A 20274-nucleotide genomic window follows, 5' to 3' on the forward strand; every position below is an offset into this window, starting at 1 on the left:
AAACCATTTGCGCTCGTCTTCCGGGACCTAAATTTTGGGTCAAATTAACTTCTATTATATATAATCAAATGATTTTGATTTCGTCTTTGGATTATTGAAACGTGATATGATTAAAGAAAAAAAAAATGTTACGAAACCTTAGATTAATAATGAATAGATCAGATCAAAGAAATGTTAAAGTACAGCTTTCGACTCTCAGACTTAAAGCTTATATTTCCAATAATTTACTGCTCTTTATATCAGATGAAGTAGGCTAACCTGCTAAGAGAACTCAATACTTGCTTTTTTATTGCTGCCCCACATCCTTACAGAAAAACAATAGATGCACGGAAAGGAGAATAACATGCCATGAAATCAGAATTCTGGCACTTGGTCGATTTTTTGTTGCTTTTTTTATAAAAATTGTTTTAAATTAATTTCGCGAAAAAGTCTGAGGAAAACATAAACCAAGTACCATTCTTAAAAACAAAGATGCATCAGGACCCTCGACCTTTAAATTGCAAATTAATTTTTACGACGGAACTCTATAGGTACTCCATCTGGGTTAGAATCTAAGATGTAAAATACAATTGCATTTCTTTTTTCATAAAAGAAAATCTCTTTAATGACGAATGTGCAAAATTTGAACTAACTCTCTTTTTTCCTATCATTTATTTTATCAAGATTAAAAGCACTTTCAATCTCATAATGTTGACTATTCTGATAACTCTACTAATTTCGCATATCTAATCCAGCCTTTGATTAACCGAGAACTTCCTAAAGATTGGAATGGAGCATTGTTTCGTCATCTTTTACGTCACTCCTGTCACCCCGGCCTTGACGAGCGCTTAATGAAAACAAAGCTTTATTAAATTGAGTAAAATTGATAAGATATTTCTAAAATAGTCCATATTTTCCATACAGATCCACTTTTCTCTGGTATCAAAGCAGACTTAGTAACTAAAATAGGGCTAAAACATTGACAGAGTTTTTAAAAAGCTTCAGACATGGCAGTACCATAAAAAAACATCAAAGGTAAATTAAAATTAAAACCATGTTATTGTCTGTCATTATAAGAGATATGTTAAAATTCTAAATTTTAGCAAATTTACTTGCTTTGATAGTTTGTTATGAGATAGGCTTGTGTTCAGACGTATTAATTAGCCAATAAAAATAGATAAGACTGCCATACGCAAAACAATACAACACAATAAATCGTCGTTAGTAACATTCAATCCTCCCACGACTTGAGTGTTAATTTACTGCTAATTCAGCAAGTTCAAACCTCAAAAGCTGCCCTAATCCCACGGAGGCCTCTCATAGACTACAAAGCTAATGGAAACCATTTCATTAATAAAGTTGTACGTTTAAACACAACGATACATAGACCAGACTCACGCATCTACCTATGTAGCTTTAAATATTTTCAGTTTGTCGCAAATCTAATATCGGTATCTGGGAATTTTGCTTTTGTGTCGAATACATTTTGTTTTCCGTATTGCGTGTAATTTCGTAAGTTAAGAGACTACCCTATGCAATTAGAGAAGTGATAAATAAATATATTTTTATTTACACCAAATTAATATTTGTTTCTCAAACTTTAGTCACGGATTAAGGAAAACAGAATCGTTCTGCTCCAGTAAACACGGTAGGGTTTTGAGAAGTGAGTACATGTTTTATGAATGAACGTTCGCGTGCCACAAGTCGTTCTGGAACCAGAATCAAAGTCTCCGTATTATTCCGGCCATTGACTTCGAGTGATGCATTGCGATGTTTACAAAGTATAATGATCTTGGTTATAGTTAATTGAGAGATTTATGGAGACATTAAAATTTACCCGAGATTATAGGATTTAATAAAACCATCATTTTAAAACTATACACTATCCTGAAGTAAACAGATGTCCTTAGTTTATAAATACAAACACGTCATACCAATGGTTAATTTTTATTCTTTTTAAATTCGTTGAGAGCTTTTGATAATTAAAAAAAAGAGACGAATGGGGCATATTTCCCAAAGTTTTATTAATACTCAAACATATTTTATCCCTTTTGAATTAAATTTAACAAGCTGAATTAATAAATACATGCATCTAATAAACTTAGATATATATTTAGTTTTGCCTAATTTTCAGCAGTGGTTTAATTAATAAGAGGTTTCTTTAGAGATATATTCTACTAACTTTTCTCGAATAATAACTAGAATTATTGTTTTGAATAACATATAGACTTCGTTTTTTTTTAATTACTCTGATCTTCCGTTCCCATGATAAATATTTTATACAACGGAAGTACATTTGCTGGTAGGTAATGGGGTAATATTCATATGGTTTAATTATAACATTACTAGTATATCATGCCAGTGTCATATGACTATCTCCCACGCTCGTATTTTACCAGAATCTCAACAGGAGAAAATTCTCCCATGAATAAAATTTCTACTTGATCATAGACCTTGCTTATTATTGCCATTCTTTATAATGAAACTGAATTTTTCATTCTTCAAATTCTTTCTATTTACATGCCATACCAAAAAATGTATTTCTTTTCTTTTTCAATTTTGAATATGTGAGTTTTCTTAAATACAGATTTGAGAAAATAAATAAATTGATAGGTAACACCGATGTTTTTATCAAGCATAAATTTATTTGTAAAAAAAAAAACAAAAACAAAAAACACAACAAAAAACCCCAATGATATTAAGTTGTTAAAATATCGAAAGAAAACAGGACAGATGCATTCTTTATAGTAAACTGTTTACATGTAAAACACATTTTCTGCACTGCGTTGAATTTCGCTAAAATACCGGTAGTAGTGTTGTTATACCCTCGCAATGGAATTGGAGCGGATATTGTAACACGCGTCTGCGTCAGTTTGTCCTTGCGCGAAACGGAAATGACGTAATTTGGACAGATGATTTGGATCGGGATCGATGTTGCATGCGCTCTTGATCTTATCGAGGGAATGTTCTCCTTTTCGGTGCCCTTGTATTTGTTTGCCTATACATGTACCTATTCAATTAGGTTTGCATTAAGGGAAATTAACACAAACAAAAAATTGATGCATGGATTGATATATATTTTCGACTAATTTTGATTTGAAATGACAAAAATAATAGATCCCTGAAATATAAAGAAATCGTAGGTTTTCCTCGGTGCTTAGATATGAGATTGGCCTTGCTTTCTATATAATTCCATACAAAATTTTGCACATATTTTTAACCTTATGACAAAATCTTATAAAATTTTCCCACTGTACATGGTAAACATTATTCAAGTTACCAATTTAAATGTAAATATATGAGAAATATTGCTGATTTCTGAAAAAAGGTTTGTTTGTGTTTGTGTTAATTACTTGCACTGCAGACAAAAAAACTTATGGTCTTTTTTTATCTTTAAAATTGTATTCGTCTTTTCACCCTTCGATATCATTTAATTTTCAACACTTGAATTTAAATCAATTAAGTCTTAGATCATGTAAATTAATTTGATAAAAGCGCCAATATTTAACATAATATCCAACTTTAAGAAACTAGATTTAATTCAACACGTGCGCTAGCATATAAAGTTGATATAACTTTATCAAAGTAGTTCATGACTTTGGAGTATGATAATCGAATACAGTTGTAAAGGAATCCTTGCAGTCTTCTGAACAAGCTTTGAAACTAAATCTGTCGTTGGCTGAGTGTCGTGACAACGAGTCTACGAATCTTCCTGAAATAACAGGACATTTATTGCCCAGCTTTATAATCCGGCTGTGATCAGACATGTTATTTTCGTAGACGATCTATGATACGGTGGGGTTTTATTTTATATAGATATTTGCTAAACTGAGATGATAATTGCTTATATGTAACAAGAATGCACGAAGATTGACCTACACTAAACAAAAGGAAATATCTTACCCCAGGCTCCCATAAATATTAGAAATGTTATCGAACTTTGCGACCTTTCATCAACTGTTGAACAGTTTTGGCATATGAAGTATCAACACTTCTCATTTAAGCGAAGAACAAGAGATAGGGGCCTGTTTATGGCTTCCTTTATGAATTCTGTTATATAAATACAATTTACTTGTGTTTCAATATTCAGTTTCTTTTTGTGAACATCAGTGTTTAGTAGCATTTGGGAGCCTGTATAAATCAAAATCCCACCCATCTTGTTCTCTTGTAGCACTTTGTAAATATGGAGATTTTACAAAAGTTTTAAGGTTAAATCTGGTTTCCCATTTAAATTTAATGCAAACCTCTTAACCGAATAACAAAAACATAATTGCTGATCTTCAACATTTTTCCTGATCTAAATTTAGTGTTAATCAAGAGATTTCCTTTTTCAATTTGAAAATTTAAACTACTTAACCGAACAACCATTTAACGTCCTGTTGATGTTTCTTAATTGGGACAATCCCAAAATAGAGACAAGCTTATTGATGGTTATAAAGGGTGCATACCGGTATCTGCATGTATACTCCAAAGAAATATTTTTAAAGATTGTTAAATAAGGGTGAACGAATTTTCAGTAAATTGTGATTTTTTTAATAGATATCAAAGTTTTACTTATGCTTTAATTCATTTAAAAACACCTTTCTGAGCACAATACAATTTTTATGAGGTACGTATGTTCGAGAGTACGTAATTTTAAAATAAGAATAGATATGTTTTCAAAAGTTATATCTAATACATGTAATTCGTAAATTAAATTTAAAGAAAATTGATATCGCTTAAAATCAGCATCTAGACATGCATGACCTACATTATTCCTATTATACATTGTTACCATTCTACCAATGATTATATTTCTCTTCCACATCCAGCCTACAAAATACTTTCATGTATTACAATGATAGGGACTGACACCTTGTGGAATAATCTGTGTTATTGTATTAAACTTTGACACCCTGCAAAAGCGATTATTTTTTTATAAATACATCCGAGTATCACATAATATAGCCTAGAGAAATATATCACTATTTCAATTAAATTTTCATGGATAAAGCCTGATTATTCGTACACATCAAATGACTGGTTATCTCCTGAAGGAGAACTTATTGACAAATTTAAAGTTAGCAATGCGAGTGTCATATTGATGTGAAAATCATTCGCAGGTGAATTTTTCTGTATACCCGGCGACTTTTTGCGCGCCTGAGTCGCTCAGTTCAGCAGGTGGACACACCTCCATCGGTACTGTCCAGCCAGGGGCGGCATAACGCGGAACACTCATTGAAGACACTTATCAGACGCAGAGTAAAGAAGACTTCTTGTCTTCTGCTATAACGTAAACAACCAACAGCTTCTTAGCGTGCCGAAAAATTGTGCAGCGTTTATTATTAATGTCAAAGCCCGAGAGAACATATAGCAAATATTTTTGTATTGAATTCCGGATGAAGTTAATTTGGGAATGTTTGTGATATATCATAATTATTAGTATGGAACCAAGTCAAGCTATCATCATGAAGAGTGAGAAAAAAAATTATTTCCATCTGGCATGTTCTTCGGTGTGAATGGGCTTTTTATAACAACTGTAGAAGTTTGAACTGACGACGTCACATGGTCGGCGTGCGACGCACGTGCTGGCACGGCGCACTTTATGAAAATTTAGACCTGCAGGATAGTTATATTGGTTACTCGCTCAGAGAAAACTCCCTCTATGCTTGTTTCTATATTAAAGTAATTCAGGTTTTGAATATTAATCAGGATGTGTACGACTTTGACTGAAAATTCCATTTCTTAGACTTCTTTGAACATATTTGTTGATATAGCGTGAAAATGACCAGGATCCTCTCTGTCTCTATAGTTTTTATGATTGTTGTTTTCACGTCGGAATTGTCAATGGTGAACGGGAAAAAGGTATGTTTTAATTTTATTTTATATAAATAACTACATGTTATAGCTGTTTTCTTCAATTTTTCACAACAGAGTGAACACAATGACCAGGATAGTAAAAAATGAACTAAGCAATAAATTGCAATAATGCTTTCAATTCTAAACGTAGTAAATTAAATTAGGATGAAAAGTAACACGCTTGCAGTACCATTCGAAGCCTTATTTCCGCTTGCAATGACCCTTGTTAAATAATGCATGCTGAAAGCAGCGTTTATCTTTTTTCTAATTCGAGTAATTCTTTTCTATTTTTATTATTTTGTCTACACAATCTCTGTTTTCCCTTCGTACAAGGATGGGCATCAGGATGAGTTAAATAAGTAATGGCTTTGGGGAAATCTTAACATGACACAAGTTTGGCATAATTTTGTTCTCTTTTCTCTGCGCTAAGTATTCAAAAAACAAAAGCAGAATGGATGTCTCTGTTTATCCGACACAATTCAAAGAGACATAACTAGAGCAGGCAAAGTAAGTGCAACAAGAAATAAATTTCAGAGTTAAAAAGTGGAATCCTCGGTCTTCATTGATACTTTGGTGAACAAACAGACAGCATATTAATATAAACAAGCATGTGTACGTCTGATATAAACGTTGTACAGGCCCCTGAGTGTTTACCAAGCCACCTCAGGTGTTCTCCAGACGAGGAAATTCGTTTAGGAAATACGGCTGTTTCAAGAAGTCGTTTCTGGAATACAGTTGAAGGTCGACTTTGTAATGATTACCTTCAAAAAAGTGTTTACTTTTAGCATTTGTTTCATGCAGTTGGTGGCATTTCTACAGAAAATCGGTCATATATAAATTTTTAACAGAAAATCTAGGAGAAAGCATTTGTATAAGATTGATACAATAGATATCGGGACACCTGTTTTTGCGGCGCGGCTTTTCTCACAAAGCTATGGATGAGAAATCTTTGACATCAGAATGGGATAAGAGATCTACCCTTGGGGCAACATATTTTAACGGGTAACGCCACGTTCATTATTACAGTAACCCAATCTAACGGATAAAAGCAAGCATTTAGCATTACCCTAAATCGCCAATATATTAAATACCCCAACAGAAAGGCAGCATCTTTTAGTATCAGTTTATTCTTATGTTCCGCCAGTGTATATAGGACCCTTCAATCTACAGATTTGTGTGATTGCCCTGCCCTAAACGAACCCGAGGTGATATCGTCAAATAATCTAATTTTTACCCTGAGAGTGTTTAAGTCCGTGCGATTCATACATTCATACCCTTAAGTTAAAGGTACAAGGAAAGAAAATGAAGGTAATTATTTTCTGTTAAGGTGGAAAGTCACTCTAAATCCCTCTTTACAAATCTTTGTTAGAGAGCTTCTATGTGTCACCAAAGTATGCTACATTTGACTTTGAGCATTCTTTCACAAACCTTAGACTTAAGGGGGTTGATTTTACTATTTGGCCCCAATAAATCTGGGAACTTGTTTGTATTATTTCTAATTTAGACAACACACTTAGGAAAGTTTTTGAAAAGTGTGAGATTAAAGCAAATCACGTTTTATTCGCGCTGGCATCCATTTTATTGTCATCGACTAATTGTCTCGTAATTTTTTTTTTTATTATTTTCCTTGAATCAAAATTAAATGTAAGGTGTGAAAATTACAATAAATTATATTATGAATAAAAACATCTATACAATAAATTAAAATATTAAAACCTTTTCTTTTCCATAAAAGTGTTCATCATGTGTTGCGCGTTATTTATGCAAATCTGTATACACCCGATTTGAAAAATAATGAAAGAGATATACATATATACCGAACTTTGAATTAATATTATGAATTTAAATCAGGCAATATTAATATCAAAACATTAGTGCGCTTAAGTTAAATTTAAGATGGTTGTAACGATGTTTATGACAATGATCCAGCAAAAGAATATATTTGAATTTTTCTTTACAGAAAAAGAGTAGAAAATTAGAATCAAGAAATTCGACACACGGCCTTTCCTCAAAAACAGGAATACTTTCAAAAGACCATGAAAATAGGATTCTGTGTGAGTACTACACGAAGTGGTCAGATTGGACGCGTTGCAACCGGAAGTGTGAGCAGACGCGAGTAAGACGATGCAACCAGCCAGAAAACTGCGGGACTAGCGTTCTCAAGGAAAAGCAAAATTGCAAAAGACGGAAAGGAAGATGCTCCACATTATCTTATAAAGTGATAGGATTCCGCCGTGGAAACAGGTTAATAGAGGAACTTTTATACGATTTACTGTATGATGGATGGTCGCAATGGGGGCATTGCACTCGCTCCTGTCGCAAAAGGAGATTTCGCAAGTGTAAAGAACACAAAATTTGTGGTAACAGTTACATACAGGAGGAGCGGAAGTGTCGTTTAGCGGGGACAGTCTGTGGTAAAAAATACACATTTAACACTTTTGAACCAGACACACACTCGCCTTCAGTCAGTGAACTATCACCTCGGGAGTCGGGTAAGAGATCAATTGCATGTCGGGAATTTTAATGATATCAAATTAACTGCGGTCTTATCACTAACCTAAATCAATTTGGTGGCTATTAAATGGACGCTCTTTATCTTTTTGCACTTTTTTCAGAATTTAGTTAATTTTCATAGAGTCCTCTTTACGCTTATTTCACAATTTCCGATAATCATTTAGTCGACGCCAGTATTACCCACCCTCTAATGAAGTTAATATGTCTGTCTTAAATTTAAAAATCTTAATTACAAATATCAAGATTGTTCTAAATTCGTATTTTTTTAAATTCAGAATGTAACTTTAGACAGCGCCGCCCATCAGTATAAAATAATAACATACATGTATATATTGAATAAAATATTAAAACAACATTATAGAGTAATAAAGACGCTCAAGAAGTATAAAATGGGGGAGGGGTGAACACTGATGCCCCTGATCACGTGTTTCTCAGTCCCACAGTTCCAGATTATTAATAATATATGACATTTTATAAATCACGTACGGAATATATTGTACCAGGAGGATAGCACAGTCATTTACGACTTAGTCTTATTCGATACATTCAAAGTCACATGAAATTGTCTCTAAATAATTAAAGATGTGTCTCTTAGAACCCATTATTCCGTTAGCCTGAAGAGCAAAGATTAATATGAAAGACAGAGAGAGCATATATTTCATTTGATACAATTTGTGCTTTCGTTACTTCGCTTTACATGAAAACTGCAACTGTTCTGTCAGTGACAATAGAACGATTAATGAAGTGATGCTCTCACATGTTGGGTTGAAGAGCCGTTGATCCTTTCATTGGCAACACATATACTTGGTATTATTTGCTTTGTATATATATTAATGTGAGTATACACGCAATCTGGTTCAATTTTAAAGTTTGGAAATAAATTAATTATCTACATACTAGTATTCTTTCCATAAAAAGAAATGGAGAAAATAAGAGAAATTATTAGAGTAAATATGCAACCAGAAGTCTCTGTCGAGACTGTAGCTCTACTGGTTTGTACTTATAACAAAGGATGAGAAAAGAAGCCATTGCCATCAGACCAAAACTGTAGGATGACTAGCGTTTTAAAGGAATTTCAAAGAAAATTCAATTTTGAGTACCCATGGCAACATCGTTCATCGAAATTAAAATCCAATGCACTATTTTATGTACCTTAGTGTAGTCTACTTGTGTGCCAAGTAATATTGAAATCAAATCAAAACTGTAGGAGGAGTAGCTTTTTCAAGAAATTTCAAAGAAAATTCTATTTTTAGTAACCATGGCAACACCGTTCACCGAAATCAAAAACCGATGCACTATTTTATGTATCTAAGTGTAGTCTACTTGTGTACCAAGTAATATTGAAATCAGACCAAAACTGTAGGAGGAGTAGCGTTTTAAAAGAATTTCAAAGAAAATTCTATTTTCAGTAACCATGGCAACAGCGTTTATTGAAATCAAAAACCGATGCACTATTTTATGTGTCTTAGTGTAGTCTACTTGTGTGCCAAGTAATATTGAAATCAGACCAAACCTGTAGGAGGAGTAGCGTTTTAAAGGAATTTCAAAGAAAATTCTATTTTTAGTAACGATGGCAACACCATTCACCGAAATCAAAAACCGATGCACTATTTTATGTATCTTAGTGTATTCTACTTGTGTGCCAAGTAATACTGAAATCAGACCAAAACTGTAGGAGGAGAAGCATTTTAAAAGAATTTCAAAGAAAATTCTATTTTTAGTAACCATGGCAACACCTTTCACCGAAATCAAAAACCGATGGCTTAGTGTATTCTTCTTGTGTGCCAAGTAATATTGAAATCAGACCAAAACTGTAGGAGGAGTAGCGTTTTGAAAAAGTACAGACGGACAGACAGACAGACGGACGGACGACGGACACCTTACTATCGCATAAGCTCTTCTGGTCTCTGACCAGTAGAGCTAAAAAAAGATGGTCAGCTCTAAGAAATTTACTGCCTAACTTCCGTTAAATTCACTTACATCCATAAATGACTCAAAATAAGTTATTGTACTGTATAAGGAAAAACAAATTCAGCAGTCCTTACAGATTTGGACCTTGAGGCTAGAACAATAGGTTATCTTCTGACAAGCAGCAGTAACACGAAATGTTAAATAAATAAGCTTAAGGAATGATTTAATTGTTTCCATTAAGTACACTTCTTCGGAAAATGTCGTGATACCAGTTTCTGTTTATGTGGAAAATTGAATTTATATCCAAAAATAAAAGAAGCAGTTTTGACATTTATGATTGTCATTATATTCCCCGGCCAAAAAGATATATCATGTCGATTAGCAATCGATTAATAAAGTATAATTACCACTGACAAGAGTGTTCTCCGATTCAGAATACTTGGGATTTTCAATGCTTTCAATTGTGATTTGTTGATAAAAAAAATCCTTATAAAATTATTGCATGGAAGATATATATGCATTTTAGCATTTCTATCGACATTCATGGGGAACGTAAATTAAATCTCCGGATTCGGTGTACTCTACGCAAACAATAATTGTTGCTTCACTTTTATATTATATGTATCAGAGCAGATATACATGGAATGCCAAATACCGGGGTATATGTTTATTACACTAAATGTACAGATGTACCTAGTAAATTACGTAAAGTAATTGGAATGGGTAAATCATAAAGTACTTTGTCAAAAATACCTAGGTTCTTTCACCTGTCTGTGCAGCGGAAACATTTTTAATTAATGATTTACACAGAGGTATCCAGGTGAGGGTTATAACCTCAGAGAGCCTGTTAATGTCTGAAAGGTTGGGCCTGCGTTATGTTACAATACAGAGTACAAGATTACTTTTACACATTACGGATATATCTGGAAAAAAGTCCAATGACACCATACTCATTTTAATATATATACATTCAAACGCGTTCACTTATCGTAAGCCAATCTCAATAGATGCTGAATTCCTGGCTCGTTCTATATGTATACAAATTCATGTCAGACACTGTTCATATAAACATGTGTCAGTGGGTCTGTCCGTGTAATATCACGTGGTTCTTATAAACCCACTTGACCTAATTTGTGTGGCACTCTTTTACCGCTTATTCCGTACAACTTTAATGTAATAGCTACAAAGTATCCGTACGCTATAATACTATATATATAGTGCCAGCACAAATTCAGGTTTTATTGGAATGAACATTTATATTGGGGATGAACTTGTCTGTCAGATGCCTTTATACGCAAGGAACATAACTCACGATCGGACAGATTTAGACTAGAAACCCTTCTTCAACACTAGCGAAATTTGCTTCCGTTTATCATAGCTACATGTGTATAAATCTTTGTAAAATATATCAAGTTGTACGAAGTAAATTTCATAAATTAGAGCAACAGTTTTCAAGTAAAATGAGGTTGTGTCGGATTTTCTCGGCAATGGAATTTTTGCACTAATATACATGTAATTAATGATAACCAAACTTTGTTTGGCTTGATTTGTGTTGTCTGTCCGTCAGTCTGTATATGTCAAAATATCCGATAAACTGTTGTTTAGCTTCGAGCTTCACACACGGATAAATCAAGACGAGGTACTACTATAGGTTTTGACTTTGTCATTGTCATTTTAGCTCGATATTAGTAAAATGAAAACTGAATTTTTTTAACGGAAAACCTTTCTATACCTACTTGCTTTCAAATCTGTCCAGGTCAAGCTCATAAGAATAAATTTGTTAACTTTACAGATAATCAGTGCACGGTTATGGTTATAAATACAAGTTATACCCATTGATCAAAGGTTTATCATTCAAAGTTTTCTATATAAAAAAAGGTTTGCATCGTTGAAGAGTCCCTAAGTGAGGAATAAATGCTTGTGCTGTGAGTTCGAATTCCAGGCGTGGTCTGGAGACCGATCTTTCAGACAATATTATAGCCCTTTCTCAGTAGAATCTGAAAAAATTCCCCATACTGCCTTCAGGCAAGAAGCATCAAATATGCAGCTCTTCCAATGAGTGAACCCTTTTCGAAGAGAAGCAAATACTAGTACATTACCAGTCTTACTCTGCGAATCACTATTGCGCTCATCACTGCATATTAAGGCGGGCAACCGAATATTCTTTTCTTATTGTGCTACCTACACAGTAAGTTTTATACTCGCTTCCAGATGAAGTTCCACCTCTCTCACTACCATGACTACCCCGAAATGGGTTCAGTAAACTTAACAGCTTCGCGTCGAAGCAGTTACTTTTTTCGATAAGATAATCGTCTGGACAGACTCATACATTAAATTCTTTGAATCTGAAAGTATATTTTAGTCGTCTTTTCATTATAACACAGTACAAAGTGTGAATTGCATGGCAAAAAATTGACCCTTGGAAACATCATAAGTAGGATCTGGCGCTTTGGAGTGGTAACAAACTTGTATCGTCTTTAGTAATGGCATTATAACCTTTCTTTCATATTAATTTTTACTTTGGCGCGTAAGGTTAGCATACATGTAGTACGTAAGTTTTACTCTTTTAAAGAAGACGGCCGAATGTACTATGACCTATATTGGCATACGGTCCCCGAGCGTATTGTGGCGCAGGGATCTCACCTACTGGTCTGGCGTATGAGAGCGTATTGTGGCTAGGGCTGTGTATTGAGCAAAAAATTTCGATACGATACGATACAATATTTTTTAAAGCGATATGCGATATATTGGATTCTTAAACAAGTCCATCAAAATAGTCTTATAAAGTCATTTAATGCATGAATTTCATAAAAACTAAATGTTTTATAATCTATTTCAAAGTTCTAGCCTCAATGCTACTACAAATAACACTTCAAATTAAAACTTTAAATGACTGAAAAATCAGCATATTAAAATAAAATTATCTATGTATTTTTTAATAATCATATAACTTGTGCTATGTCCTTAATGATTATAATTTTTTGGTCAGTTTCAATTTTAAAAAAGTTAAATTTAATGTTTAGTGATTAAAATTCCCATCTTTTTTCACAGAATTAGAAGAAAAATGTCTGCCCGATACGTATTGGAAGTTATTTTTCGATACCATATGCTCCTTGAATATCGATACGTATCGATATATTGATATATTGATACAGCCCTAATTGTGGTGCAGAGTTCTTACCTACTGGTCTAGCGTATGGGAGCGTATTGCGGCGCAGGGATCTTTCAGTGATACATTAATCATTCATAAATTCATATCCTCCTGGCAATTACAATCGTAAAATATTCATTTCAAGATGGATCTATTTTAAAAGTTATATTTTATACATTTTTGTCCTATGGGAAAAAAGGTGACATTTTTGTACCCACGGAAATCGATTTCTCGGATAATGAAATGCTGAATTTCATAATTTGCTTAAGGTATTGTTAAACAGAGTAATAAATTTGTAGACGAGTGTCTATTGTAGTAAACTATTACAGGTTGTTATGGTGTTAAAGAATTGGCGATACCTGCAGCTGAAGGGGTCTTTTTCAATAGACACTTAATCTCTAAAACAATTTCTTTCGATAAAATAATTGATATTCACAGATAGGTTCGATTTATTTTATTGATCGAGACACCCTGTGTGGGGACACGCAGCACTAAGGAATGTTGTTAACAAAAGTACCGATGCCGTCACCGATGTAAAAGGGCTGAAGATGATACGACAAAGAAATAAAAGTCATTGGAAAAGTCATTGTCTGAATCTGAAGAATCAGACGTTGGTACTACACACAGTTCAATGATCCTGTAGATCTAGATTATGGTCGTTTATCGAAGTACTGACTGCCGACGACCTGTTCAAAATTTAACCGTTATAGGTCCCCCATTAATATTGGCATCCTGATCTTTAAGGATAATTTCATTTTTTTGGTAAATTAGGCCGATTGATTTTTTTACATCATTTAAAATATATCTCTTTCAGTTTTAAGATTGTTTAAATTCAAAATACTGATTCGCTTTACAAAATTTTCAAGGTATGCACTTGAATTCCGTAGCTCTTTTAAGCTCTGTGCACTCGGGATCACTCATAAATCATCTAGAATTAAAATTTTTGTATTCGATGTTTAACTGTCAAGTCGTTTCTCTATTTCTAAAATAAGAAATGGTTTTAAAAAGTTGGTAATGCATTTAAAATGGTCATGTAATAGATTTGCCAGATCTGGGAAATTAAAATTCGGCCAAAAACCAAAACCAAGCATTTTGAGTCATGTGCTATCTATGTATCTACAAAGTACAATGCCAAAAAGTGGCATTGTCTAGCCGCTATTTTACACAATTTCACGATCATTAAAACATTCAACCAAACTAAATAAGATTGTCTTCTACGTATACGGTCGCCTTAATCTTGTTATTCCTTAAAACAAATCCATAAGGTTCTGCTAGTGTCAGCTGTAATCCTAGGTTCCCGTGCTATAGGTTAATCGAGATCAGGAAGGATATACAATGCTGCCTATTGTGGTATGTGCCTCCCTAGAAACTGAACAGAAGGTCGAATCAATGCTTAATTCGATAATTCCTCTTGACAATGCAATTAGCTTTTACGTAAAGTACATTGCAAAGTCAAGGTCATAAAGATGGCCTTGATTAGTAATATTTCTCGTAGAAAGAATTGCTAATATCATTTTTGGAATAGCGAGAGGCAACATAAATACACACACTGTCATAATCTCTACCTCTTTTCCATGCCTTTGTTCGTTTTAGATTACTAAAGCTATCTATACGTGACAATAAAAAAGAGTGTTATTTGGAGGGGAAATAAATGGGAAAGCATTTTGAAGAACAATATAATTGACGTTAAGTTATTTTAGTGGCTGTTCGTAAATCTGCCAGGGCAAGAACAAACACCTGTTCCTTAACTGAATGAGTCCCTGCATCACTTTGTTGTAAATCTCAATGAGAACGTTCAGTTTTAATGTGTTATTTTGCACTTTTCTTTCGAAGTGAATGAATGTTATTAAATCTCGATTTACTTTATATATCCAAACAAAGCCAGCAAGAGGACGAAAAAAAAATCTAGTTCTTTTATTAAGTCTCATCTCTTTGATTCTGTCACTTTCGTGGACTTGCTGTAAATTACTATCGATTTTATACAATCATTAACCTTGGAATTTCAATCTAGCGTTAGACAACACAAGGGCCGCCATGTTTATACAGTGAAGGAGACCTCCCATTGAGCGCACCTACTTTATATCTTCTAATAACGTTTGATAATGTCGTTAAAAAAATCTTGCATGGTCGTTTCTCAAGTTATAATATCTAGGGAGAACAGAAATAGAAATCAAAAAGCACCGTAAATTTCAAATTAGTGATTTCAAGTAATTTGCAAAGGTACACATATCATATCAAAGTCGTGATTATACCTTCAAGGACAGTATGGATTTTACGTCGCCTGCAGATCATGGGGGATCACTCTGTCTGTCCTTAAAGGTCACAATTTTCAGGCACACGTTTGTTTTAAGTAGCACTATAATAGTAACTTATATTTATCCCTTCGCAATGGAGTTGTAGGTGATATAGTAGCGCAATCGTGTGTGTTAGTTTGTGAGTTAGCGCTGTACAAAACGAAAGTTACCTAATATGCATCGGGATCGATATGCTACATGTATTTGCAATCGGATGTTCCGCCTCGCGGTCAATCGCATCAACTCGGGTCTTTCCGTCAGAGGTCGGAAAAACAACCTCGAATGTATTAACATCACCGGATGTTAAAAATTTATACATTTCCTGTTTATTCAAATATATGATAGACGGAGTTAGAAGTCCCTTCTATAGTATATTTTAGGTAATATCATTACATTGAATAAAGTTAAACTCAATATTCCACAGATAAAAGGTCTCCATGCATTTATTTCAATGATCGTGAAAAGAGAGGGTTGTCATGGCGTCTACCATATACATTCGAGGTCGTTTTTTCGCTATAGTCGGAAAGGCCCGAGAAGTTGCGATTGCCTCGCGGTGCCCTTGTTTCCCTAATATTATAGAGAGGGGGAAGAAAATCGGGTATTACATGCACATCGTTTTCAAATATATATTGCACATATTGAAATGAAATTTGATATAGAAATTAATCTTTAAAAAATACATGTATTTAGGTGAAGTTATGTTTTGGGTACAATCGAGTCATTTGGATAGAGTTAAGCCTCTTGGACCTAGAAAATTCCAATTATTTGCAGTTTCCCTTCATTTTCTTTGCAGTGGTTGCTCATATTGAAATGAAATTTGGTATACAGATTTATCATAAGAATATCTAGGTCACGTTCTGTTCTGGAATACGATCCGAGCAGTTTGGACAGAGTTATGCCCCTTGGACTTAGAAAAATTGCATTCATTCCGGAAGAGGGATGAGTGTTTTACAAACATCTATTTTTTTTTAAATTAGGCCATATTTCAAATGATATGTTTGTTTACGCCTTCCCGACTCAGGATAAAATTATTGATAAGAATGTGGGAATTTTTATTCTGTAGAAAAAGTTAACATATTTGCTGATGGGATTAGAGGAATAAAGAGGAAAAAATCGTGTCCTGGAATGTAAAAAAAGTTTTGAGTTGGGCTTAGTCAGTCAGTCGGGAGAGGGCAACCAAACAGTTTTTTTTAAAGATGGCCTTGTGATGGTCTCTTTTAAATTTTTATTGTAAACTGTTAATACAAGAAAATTGTAGCATTTGTTCATAAACTTTATGGACAGTCCTCGTGTATGTATATGTATAATATTTGTATTTTATCAAATTAATCAAAAGCGCGCTTCAACTTTATACACGAGTGAATCTCTTGCGTAAATGTAAATTCGGTATTGAGGTTATTTTTGTTTTGTTTTTTTAGCTCGCGATCGGAAAGCTTTTCTGTTGGAAACCACTCAGGGCACCTGTGGAGTTCGGCCTCGGGGAGGATACCGCATTGTCGGGGGGAGAGAAGCCATCCCCCACAGCTGGCCGTGGCAGGTTAGGAATAAAGGAATGCTTTTCCGAACTACATTAACAGAATTCAAAATATCAAAAGATCGATTAATGAAGGGTTTTTTTTTCTATGCCATTTTATAAACTTTATAATAACGTATTGCTGAAGGGTTTATTTGTAATCTTTTAATTCACATCTGACTCGTGTTTTTTTTTTTTTTTGGCTACATATGAATTTGTAAGATCAGAACCTATTCATATTGAATTATCTTTTAAGTAAAAATTACATGCTATATATATAATTACATTTATATATATCTTTTGACAGGTCGCTATCCTAACGAAGTGGAAGGAACAATACTGCGGTGGCACTCTCATCGCCCCGGGTTGGGTTTTAACTGCTGCTCATTGCATCAGGCGTCGGGGTCGGAAGAGGAGAGTTATCGTTCGTGTAGGCGAACATGAAATAAATGTAGACAACAAAAATGAAATGGACATGAAGCTGGAAAAAGATTTTCCTCATAACAATTTTGATTACGAAACAATCACAAATGACATAGCTCTTCTAAAACTTCGTAAACCGGAAAAAATCAGTCATATGGTTCAATACGCATGCTTACCGGAGCCCTCCGATGAACTTGCTGATGGAACAAGTTGTTTCATCGTGGGTTGGGGAAAGCAGAAAAATACACATTTATTAGGTTCTGAAGCTCTTCGTGAAGCGGAAGTGCCAATTGTCAGCAAGAAAAAATGTCGAAAAGCCTTTGATTACAATATAGGGGACAAACAAATTTGCGCAGGCTTCAAAAAAGGAGGCGTTGACTCTTGCGCAGGGGACAGTGGTGGCCCCCTCATATGCCCCAAAATTGTGAATGGAACAGAGCGATGGATTGTTTACGGGGTAACAAGTTATGGGGAAGGCTGTGGCCAGAAAGGAAAATATGGTATATATACTAAGGTTACTCATTACCTCAACTGGATCAACCGGGTCATAAGAAACAACAGCTGATTTGTTGTTTGTTGTAAATATTTTTAAAAAAATGAATTTTTAGGGCTTGACTGTATATTTTGTTTTACTCAGGACATCTTTAAAGTTCAGTGTTATTTATTTTGATATGTTTTATTTCAGTTGAATTTTCACTGTTTTAAATCATTTACGAAGGAAGGGTGATGTTTTGCTCAACACTTGCGCAATTATATTACGCAAGTTCGGTAAGCGTACTAATTATATTTTTGCAATGAACCACCTGTTTGCCCTTTGCGATGTTTGGGATTTTTCAACGATGTAGGTGGGAGTAGGCTGCAGTTTTACGGTAAATTGTTAAGGAAAGGCTCAAGGCGCATTTTATGAAATACTAAATATAACCATTCTTGCTTTCATAATGATTTTATCAAAAGAAAATGTTAATTAAATCTATATAGTTTATGGTTTACTGTTTAGATTTACTATATACTTATACTTCATACAAAAGGCGTTAGATTAAAAAAAATGTTCCTCACAATTTAGCATATCATCATTTTTTGTGTATTCTTGTACCTTCTTAAAAATGGTATTTTTTACGACTTAAGCTTATCGGAAAATATTTATATGAACTGTGCATATGCATATTCATTCCTTTATTTGCCACGTTTATTTCTTACATGGTTTTTATATTTCATTATATGAAAATGATAACTAAAGATATATTTTCTACTACAAACATTGTTTTAAAAAACCTCAACTGTCTTGTTGGCATTCAGGTTTATGAGGAGGTGATATTTCAGGCTGCACATCTAGTGTAGAAACAGAACCGTGCTGATTGCAGATAATGACTGTGGTTTGTGGGTTGCTAATGATTGTCTGCCATAATTATGCTCACTAGGCCAAGGCCGTTTACAATTTTCAATAAGTAAATATATATTTATGTTCCAAAGTGTATTTTCCCCCCAAAATTACCACGAAATAAAATGGTAGTTATTTGCTTGTAAACTAGAATTTAAATTTTTTTAACGTCATTTCAATGTGTCTTAAGTTTTAAAGCTAGTAAATAGTTCATTCCTTAAAAGATAAAAGAACAGATAATATGCGGAATACTGAAAGATTGTCGTTTTTCTCTTTCATTTCTATGTGTCTAAAGGTGTCATATTTCTTGTATAAGGTCTTGAGCAATGTAAAAAAATGTTCTCATATAACAATGCTGTAAAATAAATGTTTAATAAAACTGTTAAACTTCATTGCTAATCCAATTATTACAGTACATGTATATGGAATATTGGCCATTTGTTGATTTATTAGAGGATGCAACCGATACACATTGCAAACGTAAAGAGTGAAGATAACGAAGTGGTCGATCTAAAAAAAAAATATCGATCAACATATTAAAGGGATCAGATGCTTTGTAGGTGAAAACATCCCTTGTTGATCTGATGACTCAGGTCTAGCCGTCATTTGAAATTACGACCTTCCGATCACTGAGGATGCACTCTACCGACTGAGCTATGGTAATTGTTAGTTGTCAGAATATCTGAATCATGTCGAATGGCCATATGGGGGGGATAGTGTTCATTCTGCTCATTTTCGTATCGTCCAAAATGGAGCTATAATAACGGTAAATTCCGAAAAGGCAAAAACTGTACCCAAAAAATCGCAGTTTTTTATGCACTGAGTATTAACTTTTTTGGGAGAAATCAAAGTTCTTCCACCGATGTTTTGATTTTTTTTTTTTGTTTTGGATATCACCTACTGGAAATGACAAAACTTGATACCAAAGTGAAACACCCCTACTTATGTGTTATGAACCTTTAATTTTCGATGTTCTGCAGAATATAAGACCTGAGGAGTTCAAAGTAGTTCTACATGTAACAACAAATTAAAACGCTGCTGACAACTTTTATAGTTCCTAATCTTTGTATTTTTTCATAAGAACATTTTTTGCGGTCCTTTGATATCGATCATAGATTGACCTGCACCACGTGTTCAAAGTAAAATGTAAACATGTATTTTACGTAAACGTTGCTATTCAACGATTGGTCAGCTGCTCGTGGTAAGATCCTCTGTGCGCATTAATAACAACAGCCATATAAGGCGAACAAGGTTGGTCAGTGTAGATGGTATT

General features: G+C 33.9%; 1 protein-coding gene across 1 annotated transcript; it reads left to right on the plus strand.

The window, feature by feature from the left end:
- The first annotated feature begins 5217 nt into the window (after positions 1-5217).
- LOC134275206 (kallikrein-11-like) lies at positions 5218-19057 on the plus strand. The gene is made up of 4 exons (XM_062757461.1): positions 5218-5823; positions 7778-8309; positions 17106-17224; positions 17508-19057. The coding sequence occupies exons 1-4, from the start codon at positions 5743-5745 to the stop codon at positions 18186-18188; spliced, it is 1413 nt and encodes a 470-aa protein (XP_062613445.1). The 5' UTR covers positions 5218-5742; the 3' UTR covers positions 18189-19057.
- The last annotated feature ends 1217 nt before the right edge of the window (positions 19058-20274 follow it).

The sequence above is a fragment of the Saccostrea cucullata genome, unplaced genomic scaffold (genome assembly GCF_032062105.1).
Source record: "Saccostrea cucullata isolate Sc308-1 unplaced genomic scaffold, CSIRO_AGI_Scuc_v1 ctg456, whole genome shotgun sequence".
In the NCBI taxonomy this organism is placed as follows: domain Eukaryota; kingdom Metazoa; phylum Mollusca; class Bivalvia; order Ostreida; family Ostreidae; genus Saccostrea; species Saccostrea cuccullata.

Coding starts and splice junctions, on each gene's coding strand:
- LOC134275206 (XM_062757461.1), top strand. CDS start 5,743: ATGACCAGGATCCTCTCTGTCTCTATAGTTTTTATGATTGTTGTTTTC. Junction 8,310..17,105: donor ACTATCACCTCGGGAGTCGG/GTAAGAGATCAA, acceptor TTGTTTTTTTAG/CTCGCGATCGGAAAGCTTTT. Junction 17,225..17,507: donor CCCACAGCTGGCCGTGGCAG/GTTAGGAATAAA, acceptor ATCTTTTGACAG/GTCGCTATCCTAACGAAGTG.